The sequence below is a fragment of the Aotus nancymaae genome, unplaced genomic scaffold, assembly GCF_030222135.1.
Source record: "Aotus nancymaae isolate 86718 unplaced genomic scaffold, 86718_ANA_hifiasm-v0.15.2.pri h1tg000051l, whole genome shotgun sequence".
Taxonomy (NCBI): domain Eukaryota; kingdom Metazoa; phylum Chordata; class Mammalia; order Primates; family Aotidae; genus Aotus; species Aotus nancymaae.
In genome coordinates, this window is record NW_026988465.1 from 24734324 (window position 1) to 24753680 (window position 19357).

General features: G+C 45.9%; 3 protein-coding genes and 2 pseudogenes across 3 annotated transcripts; 1 reads left to right on the forward strand and 4 right to left on the reverse strand.

Annotated features, from left to right (window-relative positions):
* Positions 1 to 11376, reverse strand: part of LOC105726413 (uncharacterized) — a 29499-nt pseudogene extending 18123 nt beyond the window's left edge.
* Positions 1520 to 2169, reverse strand: LOC105726416 (histone H2B type 2-F-like; annotated as a pseudogene).
* LOC110567349 (histone H2A type 1) lies at positions 2813 to 3357 on the forward strand. Its single transcript, XM_021666753.2, has one exon. The coding sequence runs from the start codon at positions 2816 to 2818 to the stop codon at positions 3206 to 3208; it is 393 nt and encodes a 130-aa protein (XP_021522428.1). The 5' UTR covers positions 2813 to 2815; the 3' UTR covers positions 3209 to 3357.
* Positions 3730 to 4912, reverse strand: H1-5 (H1.5 linker histone, cluster member). The gene has a single exon (XM_012465878.3). The coding sequence runs from the start codon at positions 4851 to 4853 to the stop codon at positions 4179 to 4181; it is 675 nt and encodes a 224-aa protein (XP_012321301.2). The 5' UTR covers positions 4854 to 4912; the 3' UTR covers positions 3730 to 4178.
* A 5065-nt stretch (positions 11377 to 16441) lies between the features above and the next one.
* Positions 16442 to 19034, reverse strand: LOC105726417 (histone H3.1). Its single transcript, XM_012465879.2, has one exon. The coding sequence runs from the start codon at positions 19032 to 19034 to the stop codon at positions 18624 to 18626; it is 411 nt and encodes a 136-aa protein (XP_012321302.1). The 3' UTR covers positions 16442 to 18623.
* Between the last annotated feature and the right edge of the window lie 323 nt (positions 19035 to 19357).

Consider the following 19357-nt stretch of genomic DNA (forward strand, 5'->3'; position numbering starts at 1 on the left):
CAGGGTTGATCTAAGATGTCTATTCTACCCTTATTGAAAATAATTACTGAAAATAGAATCAATAGTATAGCATTTGTTAACATGTTTTAAAAATATCAATAACTAAATTAATCTAGGACTTCCAATTCTTAAATTCTTCAAAATGCAGTTATATAAAATGATATACATCAGTGCCATCACACTCTCTGGTCCAGGAGTGGATTTCCCATATAATAATACAAATTCTCACAATGATGTTTAAGTTAGCAAATTAGTTGCCATGTTGATTCAGTTGTGTATCACCAAAGAAGTGGGTTGCTAAATTAAATATAAATAAATACTTAGCATTAGAACTAGAGAAAGAGACTAAACAACCTATTGTTGGATCAATAAATAATGCTTGAAAATTTAAACAGATCGATGACTTTCATAGTTCAAGTGTCTGTGAAGTCCAAAATAAAAATACAGACATTAATTGCACTACCTTATTCGTACAAGAAATAGTAGGTACCTTAAAAAGTGTATATCATACTGGAATCAAATCTCTTGAAGGGTAGGCTAGTGGTAGAAGAAATAGTAGCTATCTTCAAAACTACATGTTATATTTGAATCAAATCTCTTGAACGCTAGGCATTTCATCCTGACTCTATTTTTGCAGGATTCTCACCAAACAGCTTAATATTCAACCATCAAAATATGTTCACTTTACCATCTGGAACATTTTAATCAACCTGTCATCTGTTCAATCACATCTTTCACTCCATAAAGAACTTTCACTTCTGCCTTGTTTTTCAGAACTATCTATATCCACCACTTTTCACATTAAGATGATCCTTCTCAAGCCATCAGAGAACTAAGTGACATCTGCGATGAAATGACTTCACCACTTCTGTCCTCTGACAATACTATCTATTTTTGCTAGATCTAATTCCTGAAGATCATCCTGGCTTTCTAAGGGATGCTTCTCTCTTTCAGCTACCTTCATGTCTTTTAATGCAATTGTTGTTTCTTTCTGTCCTGGTGTTAGACTTTGGCAGTGGCCACACCCATGGAGCATAGACTTCTACAAGGCACAAAGCGTAACTTTGGTTTTTCAGTTGTAATTTGACGGAATTGGCAGGGCGTGATGTCTCATGCCTGTAATGCCAGCACTTTGGCATTACAGGCTATTCATTGAGCATCCTACCTGGAAGCCCGAAAATTGTGGTATAACCTGCAAAATGTCCAATGATACTTCAGTAGAAGATGATAGGAATTTTACTTTAAAGAATATTTGTTTTTTTAGACAATAACTTACTCAACGGGATTCTCAGTTTGAAATTTAATCCAGATAAGTGAAATGTACACAATAAAACTCCTGTTTTGTGTATTTGACATTTGAAACATAAAATACTTGGTAGCAAATACTACTGGAAATACCATAAGACCACAATGTATCTTTTGCATAAATTAAGAAGCATTTATGAAAGGCTTTAGGTTAAAGCCAACTGGACATTTCAAAACTAGGGTTAAATGAGCGTCAGTTCTGTTTAGAAAGTATGGAAAGCTCTGAAAAGAATCTCTGGGATGTGGGTCAGGACGAACCTAGTGGAGTTCCAAGTGGACAAACCAGCGAGGAGCTCAGTTGGAACTGGTGTACTTGGTGACGGCCGTGGTGCCCTTGGACACAGCGTGCTTGGCAAGCACACAGCAGTCTGGATCTCCCTGGAGGTGATGGTCGAGCGCTTGCTGTAATGAGCCAGGCCTCACCCGCGATGCGCCCAAAGATGTCACTAATGAAGGTGTTCGGGATCCCCATAGCTTTGAAGGAGATGCTGGTGTTGGTGGACGTACCTTGGACACGTACACGGAGCAGCTCTCCTTGCGGCCGCGCTTGCGCTTCTCGCCTTAGTCATAGCCTTCTTGGAACCCTTTTTCAGGTCTGGGGCCGACTTGGCGGGGTCAGACATGCTGTAGTTTAACTGAAAAAAGGGTACAAAGAATAGGAAAAATCGGAAGGGCCTGACAGGGCACGCCTGTAATCCCAGCATTTTGGGAGGCGGAGGCGGGCGGATCACTTGAGGTCAGGGGCTCCCGAGCAGCGTGAGCAACATGGCGAAACCACGACTCTCCAGAAAAACGTAAAAAATTAGCCGGGCGTGGTAGGGCACGCCTGTAGTCCCAGCGACTGGGGAGGCTGAGGGAGGAGGATCGCTTCGGCCAGGGAGGCGGAGGCTGCAGTGAGCCGCGACCGCGCCGCTGCACTCCAGCCTGGGCGACAGAGCCAGACCCTATTTCAAAGGAAGAAAAAAACGGCCGGGCGCTGGGGCTGACGGCTGCAATCCCAGCACGTTGGGAGGCCGAGACAGGCGCATCACCTGAGGTCAGGAATTGGAGAGGCCGACTCGATGAAACCCCGTCTCTACGAAAAACTACAAGAATTAGCCGGGCTGCGGTGGCGGAGCCTGGAATCGCAGCTACTCAGGAGGCTGAGGCAGGAGAATCACTGGAATCCAGGAGACGGAGGTCTGCAGCCTGGGCGACAGGGAGAACCTGTCTCAAATAAATAAATAAAAATAAGGAAGTGTTTTGCCTAGTGTAACCTCCAATTCACGGATTCTTATGGAAACGAGGTGATTACTGTGTAGGACTGGTGGCGCTTCTAGATGACGTCAAATGCATCTTCGTCCAATGCAAAGAAGCGTACTTAACATCAGCGATTCCATTGGCTGAAATACAGTTGTAATTTGAGCCAGTCGCACAGTTTTATTTTCGCGCCCAGCATTGACTATAAGTAACGGAGCTCCGGTGACTTTCCCTAAACTGTTCTTCGCCATTCGCGGATCGTTTTTTCATCATGTCGGGACGCGGCAAGCAGGGCGGCAAAGCCCGCGCCAAAGCCAAGACTCGCTCTTCTCGGGCCGGGCTCCAGTTCCCCGTGGGCCGCGTGCACCGCCTGCTCCGCAAGGGCAACTACGCCGAGCGGGTCGGGGCCGGCGCGCCAGTCTACCTGGCGGCGGTGCTGGAGTACCTGACTGCCGAGATCCTGGAGCTGGCGGGCAACGCGGCCCGCGACAACAAGAAGACCCGCATCATCCCGCGCCACCTGCAGCTGGCCATCCGCAACGACGAGGAGCTCAACAAGCTGCTGGGCAAGGTCACCATCGCGCAGGGCGGCGTCCTGCCCAACATCCAGGCCGTGCTGCTGCCCAAGAAGACCGAGAGCCACCACAAGGCCAAGGGCAAATAATGTCTCCATGAATCACTTTCCAGTACAACGGCTCTTTTCAGAGCCACCTACTATTTCTGCGGAAGTGCTGGGCCACTAGTTTAAGTCAGATGTGAATAAGTCATTTTGCATTCTCTGTGTTTATTCATCCAGTGTTATATGTACTCCAGCCAACAATAAAGTCCAGGGCTAGGCGCAGTGGCTCACGCCTGCAATCCCTATACTTTTGGAAGTACAGGCAGGAGAATCACGGAACTCAAATTCGAGATCTGCCTGGGAAGCGTAGCGGAACCCCGTCTCGACAAAAAGCCGGGCGTAGTGGTGCACGCCTATAGTCCTAGGGTTCAAGTGGGAGGCTTCGCTTGAGCCGGGGAGTTTGAGGCTGCAGTGAGCACGGCACTACGCGCCAGCCTGGGTGACACAAATGCCAACTGGCTTTTCATCTGTGTAGATGTTTTAATTTTTAAAATACCCAAATCGGCATGTAGCTTGAAACTTGCTACTTCCACCAACCTCCTCCATTAGCGGTGTGCGTGGGGAACACATTTTATTAATGCCGAAGCAGCTGGCGCCTAAACGGCTTAAACGCGGGGAAAACTGACGGAACAAAAACTGACCAATCAGAATATAGAGCGGGCTTTTTAAGCTTAAACTTTCTGTAGCCAGGCTAGAAAGCATGATATGAACTCTCAAAGCACCAGCTGGAACTCATGCTTTAATGACGGATTGCTTTGGGAAATTGCATGGAGGGTCTAGCCAGCACCCCGGGCTCCTGCTTGCCTTGCAGGACCCCATTAAGCTCAGGGGAGAAAAACTGCCCGAGATATTCTAACGCAAGGAATCTCTCTGCCTGCTCCTGTTTATTAACCACATCTCTGCATAAGGCGGGGTGAGAAGGCAGTCATTTTGTGCACAGCAATTTTTCAGAGATCTATAGGTGGCTCTGAAAAGAGCCTTTGGGGCTTGGTTGCGGTTTTCACATGCCAGCTTCCTACTTCTTTTTGGCAGACGCCTTCTTGGCCTTTGCAGCCTTAGGTTTTGCTGCTTTAGGCTTAGCGGCCTTGGGCTTTGCTGCCTTCGGCTTAACAGCCTTGGGTTTGGCAGGACTCTTCGTTGCCTTTTTCGGCTTGGCGGCGGCCTTGGCTTTCTTAGGACTCTTCGCCACTTTTTTAACTCCAGCCGCCGCGGGCTTCTTCGCCTTCTTCGGAGTCTTCTTCACTGCCTTTTTCGCTCCTGCAGCCTTCTTGGGCTTCTTAGGAGCGGCCCCCGCGGGCTTCTTAGGCTTGGCGGCGCCCGCCTTCTTGGCCTTGGGCTTGGCTTCCCCCGAGGCCGCCTTCTTGTTGAGCTTGAAGGAGCCGGAAGCGCCGGTGCCCTTGGTCTGCACTAGGGTGCCCTTGCTCACCAGGCTCTTGAGACCAAGCTTGATGCGGCTGTTGTTCTTCTCCACGTCGTAGCCACCCGCCGCTAAGGCTTTCTTGAGGGCGGCCAAAGAAAGGCCATTGCGCTCCTTAGAAGCGGCCACAGCCTTGGTGATCAGCTCTGAGACTGGTGGCCCGGTCGCTTTGCGCTTAGCCGCGCCGGCCGCTTTTTTAGTTGTCTTCTTCTTGGCCGGGGATTTCTCTACCGGCGCCGGGGTGGCCGTCTCGGCAGGAGCGGTTTCCGACATGGCTACAAGAAACTGCTAGAAGAGACTAAGCTCAAAATCCAAAGAGCAAGTTTTGCATTGCTGCTATGCTCGTGGCCCAGGGCTTATATAAGCCGGAGCTGCCCTGTGATTGGTGGAGCGTCCAATCCACCGCCCTCCGGCCACCGCAGCTCGCGGTTGGACTCCCAAATTGTGTTTGTTAGTCCTTAAAATTTGATTAAATGCTTGAAATAACGATACAGAATTTGGCACTTTGAAGCTCCAAAGGAGGAAAACAGCCTCCAGGTTCACATACTTGTTTGTGTTTTCACGAATCTCGTGCAATTGATGAAAGCTTTTTTAAAAAATCCCTTCAGCTTTTTGTAAGACTCCATTGGACTGAGGGCATCATGTTAGTTGCTTGAGTGTCATGATAAATTTCTACTAAGCATCCGGAGAAACTTATTTTTAAAAATTTGCGCACGAGTTCAGGCTTTGATTTTTGCCAGAGAAAAGACAGTGTGTTTGTTGGTTTGGGCATGAACTTTGTTTCTAACTGTAGCAAGTAACACAGGCACAGGGCAGCTGGTTGCCTACAGCCCCAACTCAACCACATAGACTTGACTTTACAAACTGATTCTGTGTCCCAGGAGCTTCCATGTGCTGATGTCTTTACAGAATGGGATTGTGCAGCTTGGAACAGTTCCACTGTCAGAGTGACTGCATTGTAGCACAAGTAACACAAATCGCTTTAAGAATCCAACTGCATAGATTCAAATTCAAACTTACATATGATATGTTTTCTGATTAAAGTTTTCTCTGTTTAGTTCCTGGGAAAATCCATGAAAATGAGGAAGAAAAATAGTATAGATAATTCAGTTTAGAAAAAATTCAAATCTGTGGAAAATTATTCAAGAGCTCCCAGTGATCCTCAGATGCACAAACTGTTTGGTGACCCAGGTCTCTGTCAGGTTTTCAAAATGTTTTCACTGTGCCCCCTGAATCTCCATCCACATTTAACAAGCTGCATTATCAGGAATACTCTCTTCTATAAGCAGCTAGGATATATCAGTATGGGAATGTTTGTGTGTTTAAGTGCAGACAGGCTAATATTTTAGAAGAATACCTGGCTATTGACCGTTAAAACGTTGTATTGGATATTGAGAGACTTCAGATTATAGAGGTTCAGAAAAACTCAGGAAAACGATGGAGGCAAATACAGTGAGGTGGAAATGAATGTGAAGTTTGCTATTTATGGGAGGTGGAGGGGAATGGACAGGATGCCTGAATGATACAAAAAGATCAGATAATGATTTGGATCTCTAATGAAATAAACAGTCACTTATTTCTTACCCTGGAAATGCTGTGCAAGAAAATTTAAAGTAGCCAACACAGTCCATCTCTCTACGAACTCCTGGAGGTGCTGGCAGACTATGGCCAAATCTGGGCAATGGCTTCTTTCTGTATGGCCCTCAAGCTAAGAAGTGTCTTTAAAAAGGTCACACATGGTGGTTCATGCCTGTAATTCCAGCACTTGGGGAGACCTGGATAGGTGGGTTGCTTGAGCTCAGGAGTTCCAGACCAGCCTGGGCAACACAGTGAAACCCCATCTCTACTAAAAATACAAAAACCATTGCCGGCTGTGGTGGCACATCCCTGTAGTCTTAGCTACCGGGCAGGTGGAGGTGGGAGGATCACTTGAATTCAAGGTATCAAGGCTGTAGTGAGCAGTGATAGCACCATTGCACTCAAGCCTGGGAGATGGAGCAAGATCCTGTCTCAAAAAACAAACTAACTAAAAACTAAAAAGAACGTGTGACAGAGACTAGATATGGCCTTTAAACCCTAAACTATTTATTATCTAGTCGTTTTGCTGTGTTATAAATTTCTCCACAGAGACACAGATATTGTTATAGGCCTCTTACCAAATAATGCAAATTGAGAACTAAGGAAGAGGACATCTTCACAAGAAAATATTCTAACCAAGCACTTTCCACTGTTCCATACAAAAAAGTTACAAGATGCAAGAGAAAAAAATCCCAAAACTTCATGGGTAACGGTAGCAGGACTATAACAATAAGAGCTGATACTCATTCAGCATTTATTACGTGCCAGAAAGTCACCTGAAATATGTTTTACAGGTTTTTGTTAATTTGCCACATTTATGGCTATACAAGATGAGGCCCAGAGATAATGAATAACTTGCCAAAGGTTATACAGGTACAAAGTGGCAGCTCTTGAGTTTTAAACCTATGAAATGGCCTCAGCTCCGATCTGGAGGGAAAATCCTTGAAGAGGTGAGGAGACAACTATCTTCAAAGCTGGGAAGAGGCAGTGTCAAGCTGTTCCTGCACTAGCAGCCAGTCACGAAAGGAGTTCTAAGTACATTGTTGGAAAAAGCTTCTGGCCCCATGGGTCAGAAATGGTTTTTTTGTTGTTGTTGTTTGTTTGGTTGGTTGGTTTTTTTGTTTTTTGTTTTTTGGGTTTTTTGTTTGTTTGTTTTTTTGGTTTTTTTTTTTCCTGAACGCAATCTTAAGTTTCCAAAAATCTTACAGGTATCCAACCCTTTGAATGTGAGGACTTTTTTGCTCATCTGTGATGGTAGATATCACAAAAATTATGCACAGATCTTTTCTTCTTTCTCTTTCTTTCTTTTCTTTCTCTTTCTTTCTTCAGCTATCCTTAGTGATCATGTATTTTATGTGTGGCCCAGGGAGGCCAAAAGGTTGGACACTGCTGCACCAGTTGCTGGGATAGAAGCCTCTTTGCAAGAGTGAACCTAATATAAGAAAGAAGGGAAGGTGCAGATAGCGGGCTGAGCTGGCTGAGAGCACTCAGGAGAAAAATTGCCTTCACATCTCTGCCAGATATCTCCTAGGTCAAGATGTGTATTTCAAAAAGATAAACAGCAAAATGAGGTCATGATAGTCACATATGAAGAGCACATGAGGAAACTCTAAACAGCTGGAAATACTGAACAAGTTTGGTTAGAAACCAGGAAGAGCTTTAAAATACCACTTGAATTTTAATATCCAGACTGATTCTCACTGAAAACAAAACAAAAACTCATGAAAATTCAACTTCACACTTTACAACAATCACATTGTGAAATGACAGGGAAATGTCTGTGTGTGTCAGGGCGGGGTGGGGGGGTGTTGCTTTTGTGACAGAGTCTTGCTCTGTTGCCAGGCTGGAGTGCAGAGGCCTGATGTTGGTTCACTGCAACCTCTGCCTCCCAGGTTCAAGCTATTCTGCCTCAGTCTCCCCAGTAGCTAGGACTACAGATGCGGTTTCACCATGTTGGCCAGGATGTTCTTGATCTCCTGACCTTGTGATCCACCCATCTCAGCCTCCCAAAGTGCGGGGATTACAGGCATGAGGCACTGGCCTGGCCTGAAAATTTTGTTTTTTTGTTTTTTTTGTTTGTTTGAGATGGAGTCTCACTCTGTTGCCCAGGCTGGAGTGCAGGGGCTCAATATCGGCTCACTGCAACATCCGCCTCCCGGGTTCAAGCGAGTCTCCTGCCTCAGCCTCCCAAATAGTTGAGACTATAGGCGCTTGCCACCATGCATGGCTAATTTTTGTATTTTTAGTAGAGACGGGGTTCCACCATATTAGCCAGGCTGATCTCAAACTCCTGACTTCATGATCCACCCGCCTTAGCCTCCCAAAGTGCTGGGATTGCAGGCCTAAGCCACCCCGCCCAGTCCAGAAATACTTTTTAAGGTCCACTTACAGAGCTAGAAGTTCATTTCACAGATGACAGCATGCAGCAGGTTAATGATTCTGTCTTCTGGGGCCCACATGGCTTGCTAAACATTACATTGAAACAGAACAAAAGTGTTGTGCTTTTGGTCAAAACTGTTAATTGCAGAAATTTATGGGAGTAGAAGGGCAACTTTCTTGCATGCATAGATTCTATGGTGGTCAAGTTACACAGGGTATACAAGAGCTAAATAACTTACATTGTACCAACTAAGTAACTTATTCACTCTCTCCTCCCTTCTGAGTCGTCATTGTCTATTGTTAACACTCTCTCACAGGTGAAGTTTTTAGAGGCTGTTTTTGTTGTTGTTGTCTGTTTGTTTGTTTGAGATGGAGTCGGCTCTGTCGCCAGGTTGGAGTGCAGTGGCGCGATCTCAGTTCACTGCAACCTCTGTCTCCCGGGTTGAAGCGATTCTCCTGCTTCAGCCTCCTGAGTAGCTGGGACTACAGGCGCCTGCCACCACGCCCGGCTAATTTTTGTATTTTTAGTAGAGATGGGGTTTCAACACCATCTCTCAATCTCCTGACCTCGCAATCCTCCCGCCTTGGCCTCCCAAACTGTAGGTATTACAGGGTGAGCACCGCGCCCGGCATAGAGCCTGTGGTGTTTTCTGAGACGGAGTTTCGCTATTGTTGCCCAGTCTAGAGTGCAATGTGGGGGATCTCGGTTCACCGCACCCTCTACTGGGTTCTAGCGATTCTCCTACCTCAGTCTCCCGGGGTAACTGGGTTTACAGGTGCGCGCCACCACACTCCGCTAATTTGGCAGTTTTAGTAGAGACGGCGTTTCTCCACGTTGGTGAAGCTGGTCTCGAACTCCTGACTCCAGGTGATCTGCCCGCCTCGGTCTCCCGAAGTGCACGGATTACAAGCGTGAGCTACCCGCCCGAGGAAACCCGTTTCTTAAACACTCATACTGCTTGTTCCCTTCCTTAGGAGCAGGTAGGCAAGCAGTATATATATTCCTCAGTAAGAACAGGAATGCTTTTCAAAACTAAATCTCCTTAACAGTTAGGAGTAGGTTCTGCAAATGGAATCGGGTTAGCATACCAGCCTGTGACCTGACTCCTGATTTTAGTGTTGAGCCAACGTTTCGTAGGCAACTTACACTTAGAACGGGGTTAAGACAGTCTCAAAAGCTACAGCTTTCTTTTGGTGACAATTGAGGGGCTCTGAAAAGAGCCTTTTAGGGTGGGGAAGACTTTTCGGGCTGATACAAATTTTACGCCCTCTCCCCTCGGATGCGGCGCGCGAGCTGGATGTCCTTGGGCATGATAGTCACCCGCTTGGCGTGGATGGCGCACAGGTTGGTGTCCTCAAAGAGCCCCACCAGGTAGGCCTCGCAAGCCTCCTGCAGCGCCATCACCGCGGAGCTCTGGAAGCGCAGGTCGGTCTTGAAGTCCTGCGCGATCTCGCGCACCAGGCGCTGAAAAGGCAGCTTTCTGATCAGCAGCTCAGTGGACTTCTGGTAGCGGCGGATCTCGCGCAGGGCCACGGTGCCGGGCCGGTAGCGGTGCGGCTTCTTGACGCCGCCGGTGGCTGGGGCGCTCTTGCGAGCCGCCTTGGTGGCCAGCTGCTTCCGCGGCGCCTTGCCGCCGGTGGACTTGCGGGCTGTCTGCTTAGTTCTTGCCATGGCCAAATAGACCCAACTACTCCACACAAATGAGAAAAGAAAAAAACTGACCATCCCGGTATTTATAGCCGCCCTCGCATTCTGATTGGACAGTAGACTGTGGCGTGTCTCGTCTCACTCACGGAATTGGCTCCCAGTTTAATCCGCTATTGAAAGGGAAACATTCTGCCTCTGCTGTGCGTCAAGAAACGTAAAATGGTTTTGCTAGCAAAACAAAAACGAAAACAAAAAACCTTCCAAAACTGTAGGATTTTTCATGCATCAAAATCCTATTTCAATGTCAGCTTGAAGATGTAAACTTGGCTTACCCTATTTTAACTGTTAGGCGTCACTATTATTTGACAAAAAGTTTAAGATTGTGAAAGAAAAGTGAAACGAGTAAATTTGTAAATGGAGGCATTGAAGGGAGTATGAAATTCGAGCCTCGCGGTATGCCAGTATTTCTGATTTAAATGTACTTAATGTTTTGAGGGTTGACCGACTTTCGTAAAGGGCGATAGTGAAGCATTTGGGGTGTTGCGGACCACGCTGTCAGTTACACGGCCCTTGCACTTGAAGTAATCCACACAAGCTTAACGAATCCGGCCGTGATGCTATTGTAGCTTTTGGAAAACCAGAGGCGTTATACATTTGGTCGTCTCAGAGGATCCAGCGCTTCTAACCACTAGGTGATGCTGAAAGGGGCACGGAACTGCAATAACTTTGGTGACTGTTTACGTAAAACCGTTCGTTTGACAAAACTGCCAAACGTTTAGGTGTTAGGAAATCAAGGGTCTTTAGTCTACAGCTCTTTCACAGATTTCATGGGTGGCCCTGAGAAGGGCCTTGGAGGAACGGGATAAGCAAATGAAACGCTCAGCCGCCGAAGCCATAGAGGGTGCGGCCCTGGCGCTTGAGCGCGTACACCACGTCCATGGCGGTGACTGTCTTGCGCTTGGCGTGCTCCGTGTAGGTCACGGCGTCCCGGATCACGTTCTCCAGGAACACCTTGAGCACCCCGCGGGTCTCCTCGTAGATGAGACCGGAGATGCGCTTCACGCCGCCGCGGCGAGCCAGGCGCCGGATGGCGGGCTTGGTGATGCCCTGGATGTTGTCGCGCAGCACCTTGCGGTGGCGCTTGGCGCCGCCTTTCCCCAGACCCTTCCCGCCTTTGCCGCGCCCAGACATGTTTTGTTCTAAGAACAACGCCAGAAAGCAACCTTCGCAACAGTAGCTTATATAGTGATAAATCGGACCTGATTGAGAACTCTCCACACCAGCTGCATCCAGTCACTCAATTTACAGACCTTGAGCCCTGCCCACCACTTCTGGAAAACATGGAAAGGGCGGTGCTTAAACTCGAGATTCTAAAAATGATGCCCAATTAAAAATACTCCGTTCACTTTGCCCTTCCACAGTGTTCTGCGCTGAGCACCGCTGCAGGGATATTCCTTTGAGTTTTCCCTGTCACCTCTAAACATCCATTGCTCTAGTGCCTTGTGGCTGCTGGAACCTAGTGGCGCTGTCTCTAGAGGGGCAATCACAGTGGCTTTGGGCATTTGTGAAATGGTGTGTAGAAACTGCTTCCTACAGTCTCAAAGTGATCAGCCTGTGGAGTGGCTGACTGCAAAGGCTGACGCCTGATGAGAGTTTCAAGGCGAGATTCCTCACCTTTCTCAAATTTGGTTCTCTATTATTTTCCTTACCTTTTTCCCTTTCTGTAGCCGTCCTTTCTGTTTCTTTCTCTCCCTCGCTGGCCACATTTTTGGGGGAAGAACTGACTTTCTATATTTTTCCTCATTCACCTAGAAACACTTCAGGAAGCTGGTTGAGGAAGAAATGTGGCGTTTACCCTCTATTTTCCTACAGTGGTGGACATACCACTTGAGCTACTCCGTTCTTTTCTGTTGAACTAGGAAATCAGCTTTTCCCAGAAACCCTGTCTTTTAAACTTACAAATAAAGTGCAGGAAGGAGAGACCAAGGATGACTACTCCAATAAAAAGAGTTTCAAAGGGAGAGTGTTGGGTGACTTTCCTGACCTAGGCTGTTGGGAATCACCTTTCTCTGGCCCTGACTTGCACACCTCCAGATATCAGATTTTCTCTCTGCCGACATTCATTCTTTTTCTTCCTGAACATCAGTAACGTTTACTTTTTATATTTCAAATGTGTTTGATTATTTACTCCTTTAATAATTATCTAATTTTATTATAAAAGTCAGTCTCTTCAAGTACATTATAAACTATGTTTTCTGTATGTACAAAACATTACATACTCATGTTCTGTTAGTTAATCAATTTCTCACTGAGCTAGGCTGGACTCTTTTTCCCCCTCTTTTAACAGTGGAAACTAGGTCCTTAATCTTGCAGGTTTAAATCCTGTATCTCTTGTGGCCCATTAATATCAGCAATCCTCTTTTCCAACTACAGAAAAACGAGGCAGCATTCTGCGTCATTAAAATGCACTGTTCTTGGATATGTTATTTTATAACAAGCTATTTCAAGGTGAAATCTGGAAGCATTGAAAAGCCTTTTAAGTGCCCCTTTATGTGGTAAAAGAAACTGTAGAATAGGAAACTTGCATTTTACCCTGTTAGGCTTTGTAGTTGGGCCCTACAAATTAAACTGACAAAAGACAGATCAATAGGGGAAAATATTTGTTGTTATACATATGCATATGGCAGCCTTCACAGAAAGGGAGTAAAAGCCCAAGGAGGCAGACAGACATGGGGGTTTGTATACCATTTTAAAGAGGGGGTCGTTTCCTAGGGGAGTAAATTGTGGGAAGCAAAATATATGGAGTAAACTAATGGAAGATAAAGATTATCTAATACGGTCTTGTATGCAGGTTCAAGTCATCTCAGGTGGCAAGAATTGTCTCTGGAGGCCATTCTCCTCTTCTGGTATAACCAAGGAGGACATCTTTACCAGGGAAATGTCTTTTATAAATGGAAGTTTTGTTCATTTTTGTTGTTTTTCTTTTATAAAACAGAAACTTTTACCATTTTCAGTGCTTTTTCTGTGTCGACTGTTTCTCAAAATAATTCTTATAGCCAAGTGGCGTATTTTTGGGGAGGAATATTCTGGTTCCTTGTATAACATCGTGTAAACCAAAAGGTATCTGAGACAGGTCTCAATCAATTTAGAAAGTTTATTTTACCAAGGCTAAGGATGCACCTGTGACACAGCCTGAGAAAGTCCTGGCAACATGTGCCCAAGGTGGTTGGGGTACAGCTTGCTTTTGTACATTTTAGGGAGACATAAGATATCAATCAATATGTGTAAGATGTACGTGGGTTGGGTCTGGTAAAGCAGGACAACTGGTAGTGGGGGCTTCCAGGTTAGAAGAGGAGTCGAGACAAAAGTTGACATTATTTTGAGTCCTTGATCAGTCTTCCACTGAATAGACAATTTAGTCTAGTACAGTGAATCTGCATTTTTACATATACAATGGGGCAGAGGGAGCAATCAGATACACATGTGTCTCAGGTGAGCCTCAGAGGGATGAGTTTGAGTTCCCTGTATCCTTTGTCCACAGGGAATTTCCTTGTGGGAATATTGTAAGGGAGGTATGTAGCTTTTTATTGTAGCTATCTTACTTCGGAATAAAATGAAAGGCATGTTTGCCTGACAGTTCCCAGCTTGACTTTTCCTTGGCTTAGTGGTTTTGGGGTACTGAGATTTATTTTCCTTTCACAGTCCTTTGAAACATCTCTGGTTTACTTGATTGCCTAGAAAATATTTTGTTCTACTTGGGCTGGGTGAGGGGGCTCACTCCTCTAATCCCAGCACTTAAGGAGGCTGAGGTAGGTGAATCACCTGAAGTTAGGAATTTGTGACCATCCTGGCCAACGTGGCGAAACCCTATCTTTACTAAAAATACATACAAAAATTAGCTGGTCATATGGCACATGCCTATAATCCCAGCTACTCAGGAGGCTGAGGCAGGAGAATTGCTTGAACCCAGGAAGCAGAGGTTGCAGTGAGTGGAGATCGTACCACTGAACACCAGCCTGGGTGACAGTGCAAGACTCCATCTCAAAAAAAAAAAAAAAAAAGTTTTGCTCTAGGAGTATTTACATTTTTGGGGGCTCAGAACATAATTCCTCAAAGTATGGCATCTTTGTATGCTGAGTACTTTGAACTAAAGGAGATTGGGAGAACCTTAGAAGCAAGGTCTTTCTGACCTCTTCCGGTCCTCCTGTCTCCTGTCCTTTCTCCGCTGGAAGGGAGTCATAGAAACCAGAAGGCCTCTTTCCCAAAGCAGGTCATGGAAACTACAACTCCTCTCCCCAAAAGCAAGCCTTAAAACCTAGAAAGTGACTGTCCCTTCTCCCTTGAAGACTCTCATTGCAAAGGTGTTCTGCCATACCTGGGAGGATAGGATGCTACACAGAGAGGCCGAGAAGAATCTGAACAGACAAGCCGTGCTGTTTCTTCAATACTGTCTTTGCCTAATCACATTTCTAAATGTCTCTCTGTCTCTAAATGTCTCTCTTCATTGGAGGTACCTATGAAAACAGACAGTTTTCCTTGGGTCTTTGGAGCTTCATTTCTGAAGTCTCCAGTGTCAGGTAAAACTTTGATTAGATCCATTTCTTATGCTTGTCATTTGTTAACCTCTTTTTTGTTATAGTTCAAGCTGTGAACCTTTGGGTCTCACACCTTTCTGTGCCCTACAACATTGACATTTGTGTTTTTCAAAGGTGTACTTTCTTTCTTTCTTTTTTTTTTTGTGAGATAGGATCTTGCTCTGTCACCAAGGCCGGAGTGCTGTCTTCCCACCTCAGCCTCCCCAGAACCTGGGACTACAGATATGAGCCACCACCCATGCCCAACGACTTTTTGTATTTTTTGTAGAAATGGGGTTCCACCATGTTGCCCAGGCTGGTCTCAAACTTCTGGGCTCAAGCGATCCACCTGCCTCAGCCTTCCACCTGCTGGGATTACAGAGGTGAGCCGCCACATACCACCCCTTGTGAATTCTCTATGTTAAATCAGATACTTTTTAAATTTTCTTCTCCTACCAGCATGGAAACAAATAGAAGATTTCTTAATTTAAAAAGCAAGTTTATTTCATTTAAAGTAAGTACCTTTTGAATGGCTTTCTGGTTTTCCTCACTTATGATAATGTTAATTGACAAGACAGTTGCTCAGTATATCCCTATTGGTTGAGATACATTGTGTATTTTTTTTTCACATTAAAAAAGAGTTGTACTGACCGAGGCAGGCAGATCACTTGAGGCTAGAAGAGTGAAACGAGCCTGGCCAACTTTTAGTGGAGAGCAAATGAAACCTCGTCTCTACTAAAAACACACAAAAAATTAACAGGGCATGGTGGCCTGTCATTGTAATCTGTTACTCAGGAGGTTGAGGCAAGAGAATCACTCGAACTCAGGAGGCAGAGGTTGCAGTGAGCCAAGAGTGCACTATTGCACTCCAGCCTGGGCGACAGAGCAAGAAAGCAAAAGAAAATGTTGGACTTCTAGCATCCTTCAAGATTGACTAGATGAAAAAGAAAGCAAAAGAAATAAATAAAAGAAATGGCCAGGTGCGGTGGCTCATGCCTGTAATCCCAGCACTTTGGGAGGCTGAGGCCCGCGTACCAGATCAGATGAAGCAGTTTATCAATCTGGGTGGTGCCTGCTGATTCATCAAGTGCTGATCTTAGGAGCAATTTAGGCAGGATCTGCATCTTGTAGCCTTCAGTTGTCTGACTCCTAAACCATAATTTCAAATCTTGTGGCTAATGTTTGCGTCTAGTCCCCAGGCAAGAAGGAGGTCTGCCCTGGGAAAGGGCTGTTACAGGTTTTTTTTTTTTTTTTTTTTTTAGACAAGAGTCACTCTATCACCCAGGCTGGAGTACAATGGTGCGAAGCCGTGCGATCTCGGCCCTCTGCAACCTCTGCCACCTGGGTTGAAGTGACTCTCCTGCCTCAGCCTCCCAAGTAGCTGAGATTACAGGTGCCTGCTACCACACCTGGCTAATTTTTGTACTTTTAGTAGAGACAGAGTTTCACCATCTTGGCCAGTCTGGTCTTGAACTCCTGACCTCGTGATCCACCCACTTTGGCCTCCCAAAGTGCTCGGATTATAGGCATGAGCCACCACCCATACCCAGCCTACAGTCTTTGTTTTAAACTATAAACTAAGTTTCTCCCAAAGTTAGTTCAGTCTATGCCCAGCAACGAACAAGGACAGCTAGGAGGTTAATTTTGTATTTAGTAGAGTTCAAGGGCAGCCTGACCAAAGGTTGTTAGGTTGTTGATCCCTGCCAGGGCCCAGGCCCTTACCACCATTGCCAGAAAAAATCAAAGGACAAGTCGGAAAATAGTGAAAGTACAGAGGTTTATTGCAAAGTGAAAATAAGTGCTCAAGAGAGAGAGTCTTGCCCTGCAGTGATTAGGGCTTCAATCTTTATGGGTTTCTTTAACCAAGGAATGGAATATTCATGAAGATGTCTGGAAAAGGGTGACAATTTCTCAAAACTTTTCCACGAGAAATGGGTGTTCTTGGAACTGTCATGGCATTGGTGGGTGTCGGATTTCTACCTTAAGTATATAATGAGGTCCCAGGTGAAACCTAGGTCAAATCCCGTGCCAAGGTGGGTCAAGTAGGACTGAGCCAGCTTGGCCAACATCCCGGTTTTCAGGGTCTTTTTGGCCCCTACCTTGTGCAGCTATTTCAACAGTTTCCTTTTTGCTAGTGATGTGAAACTGCTGCCTGGAATTTTCTATTCTCTTGTGACCACCCTAATTGACATTTGTATACCATTCTGAGACTACAGAAAAAAACAAGGTCTTGGGACTTCTGGGGGGTTGGAAGAGGTGGTGACACAAGTGGTCGGAGGGTGAGGGAGGAAATGCAAAAGCACCTGGGAAGGAAAGGCAAAGGGTTCCTTGTTATGTATATAAAGTCTCTCAAGTAATCTCAGAAGAATAGCTGACCTCCTGTGACAAAGTACAGTTTTCTCTCCTTTGAGTCAATCTTCGATTCCTCTTTAGGGAGGGAAAGGGGCCTCCGAGAAAGCCAGTAGGTGCATCCACCATTTACTGATGTAGATTTCCTTTATAGGTATAAATTTCTATCACAAAAGAGTCTTTCAGAGCTTTTCTGTCTGCAGTTTCTCTGAATAGCCATCTTGAAATATGACAAAGTATAATTCGGGATGATATATTTTAGTCTGCCACAAGAGGCACTCCAAACTAAGATTCAGGGATAAAATCAGGCTCAATGAATATTTTTTGTGCACCTGTTTTCTGGGGCGCTGTTTAAGGCCCTAGAGTATATTTCCGGATTTAACCTTTAAAAAGCAATCTCTTGAAGAAAATAAAGTGAAGGAAATGAAAATATTTTACCCCAAAATACATTTCTTTGGCCTATTTTTAAATGCGGCCTCAGGGCCCACAGACTGCTGCAGCCCTACAAATCACTTCTGTGGGGAAAATTTGCATTTGTAGTGTCCATTAATGTCACTATGCCTTCCCTTTCTAGTCTTTTCCTGGATCTAGGAGAGATTAACTGAGAGTCTGATACCTTTTTTATATTTCTAGAGACTGTCTTGCTTTGTCACATTTCTTGGAGTGTAGGGGTGCATGCAATCACTGTGGCCTTGAGCTCGTGGGCTCAAGCAATCTTCCTGCCTCAGGCTTCTGAGCAGCTAGAACTACAGGTGTGCACTGCAACACCCAGCTCTTTTTTGTTTTTCGTAGAGACAGGATTTTGCTATCTTGCCCAGGATGATCTCAAACTTCTGGGCTTAGCGAAACCTCTTTCCACAGCCTCCCAAAGATGGAGAGTATGAGCCACCATACCCAGGCTGACACCTTTAAAGCTCTAAAAAAGGGACACTTACCATCTATTTTTTTCTGAGGACTGCTACCTGTGGGGTTTCATCCAAATAACAAGACTGCCTCTTGCTTGCCAAGTTTTTTCCTCTCTCCCTCCCATCATGTTTTGCCAGGATCCAACCCTGCATTCTTTCTATAACCTCAAGGTGATATATCAACTTACCATTGGCGGGTGGGTCTTCATTTCGAAACTTCCCGTGTCTATGTGCTAAATGCACTTGTATACCTTTTGTATTAATCAACCAGTCTCATGTCAGCGATTTTCAGCGAGCTTCCAGGGGGCCAAAGCCAGTGCCCTTTTAAGAAATCTAATTATTACCCAAAGTACCGGCCCAAAGAACAGCATCAGCAGGAAGGAATTCATACCACCTTGTACATAGATTTGCTGATCTTTCCTTGAGAAAGTGAAATCCTTTAGCCTTCCTTATACCCAGAGAAAGACCATGTTAAAGACGAACAGTTTCCCACTGCTTTGAAGTTGCACTGAAGACCCTTCAATCCGTGGTGTAACAGCTATTTCCAGTGAGAACCTAAGTGGCTCTGAAAAGAGCCTTTGTAAGTAGAAACCCACGCTGGAGCAGGGGATTATGCTCGCTCGCCGCGGATACGACGCGCAAGCTGGATGTCCTTGGGCATGATAGTCACTCGCTTGGCGTGGATGGCGCACAGGTTGGTGTCCTCAAAGAGCCCCACCAGGTAGGCCTCGCAGGCCTCCTGCAGCGCCATCACCGCGGAGCTCTGGAAGCGCAGGTCAGTCTTGAAATCCTGCGCGATCTCGCGCACCAGGCGCTGAAAAGGCAGCTTTCTAATCAGCAGCTCTGTGGACTTCTGGTAGCGGCGGATCTCACGCAAAGCCACGGTGCCGGGCCGGTAGCGGTGCGGCTTCTTGACGCCGCCAGTGGCCGGGGCGCTCTTGCGAGCCGCCTTGGTGGCCAGTTGTTTGCGCGGCGCCTTGCCGCCGGTGGACTTGCGGGCTGTCTGCTTCGTCCGGGCCATAGTGAAGGAAGCTTCCCTCTGGTAGCAAGCAACTGAGCGAGTAGTGGCTTCTGCCAGAATTTATAACGATGATCTGATCCTGATTGGTCAGAACTCTTGTAGGCATAACCTGATTGGTTCTTAGTATAATCGTCCTTTGTTCCTGCCACGCCCCCCCTTTTTTTTTTTTTGTCGGAGTCTTATTCTGCTAAGGGTGGAGTGCAGTGACCCTATCTCAGCTCACTGCAACCTCCACCTTTTGGGTTCAAGCGATTCTGCCTTAGCCTCTCGAGTAGGTGAGACTACAGGCACTTGCCATGATGCCCGGCTAATTTTTGTTTTTA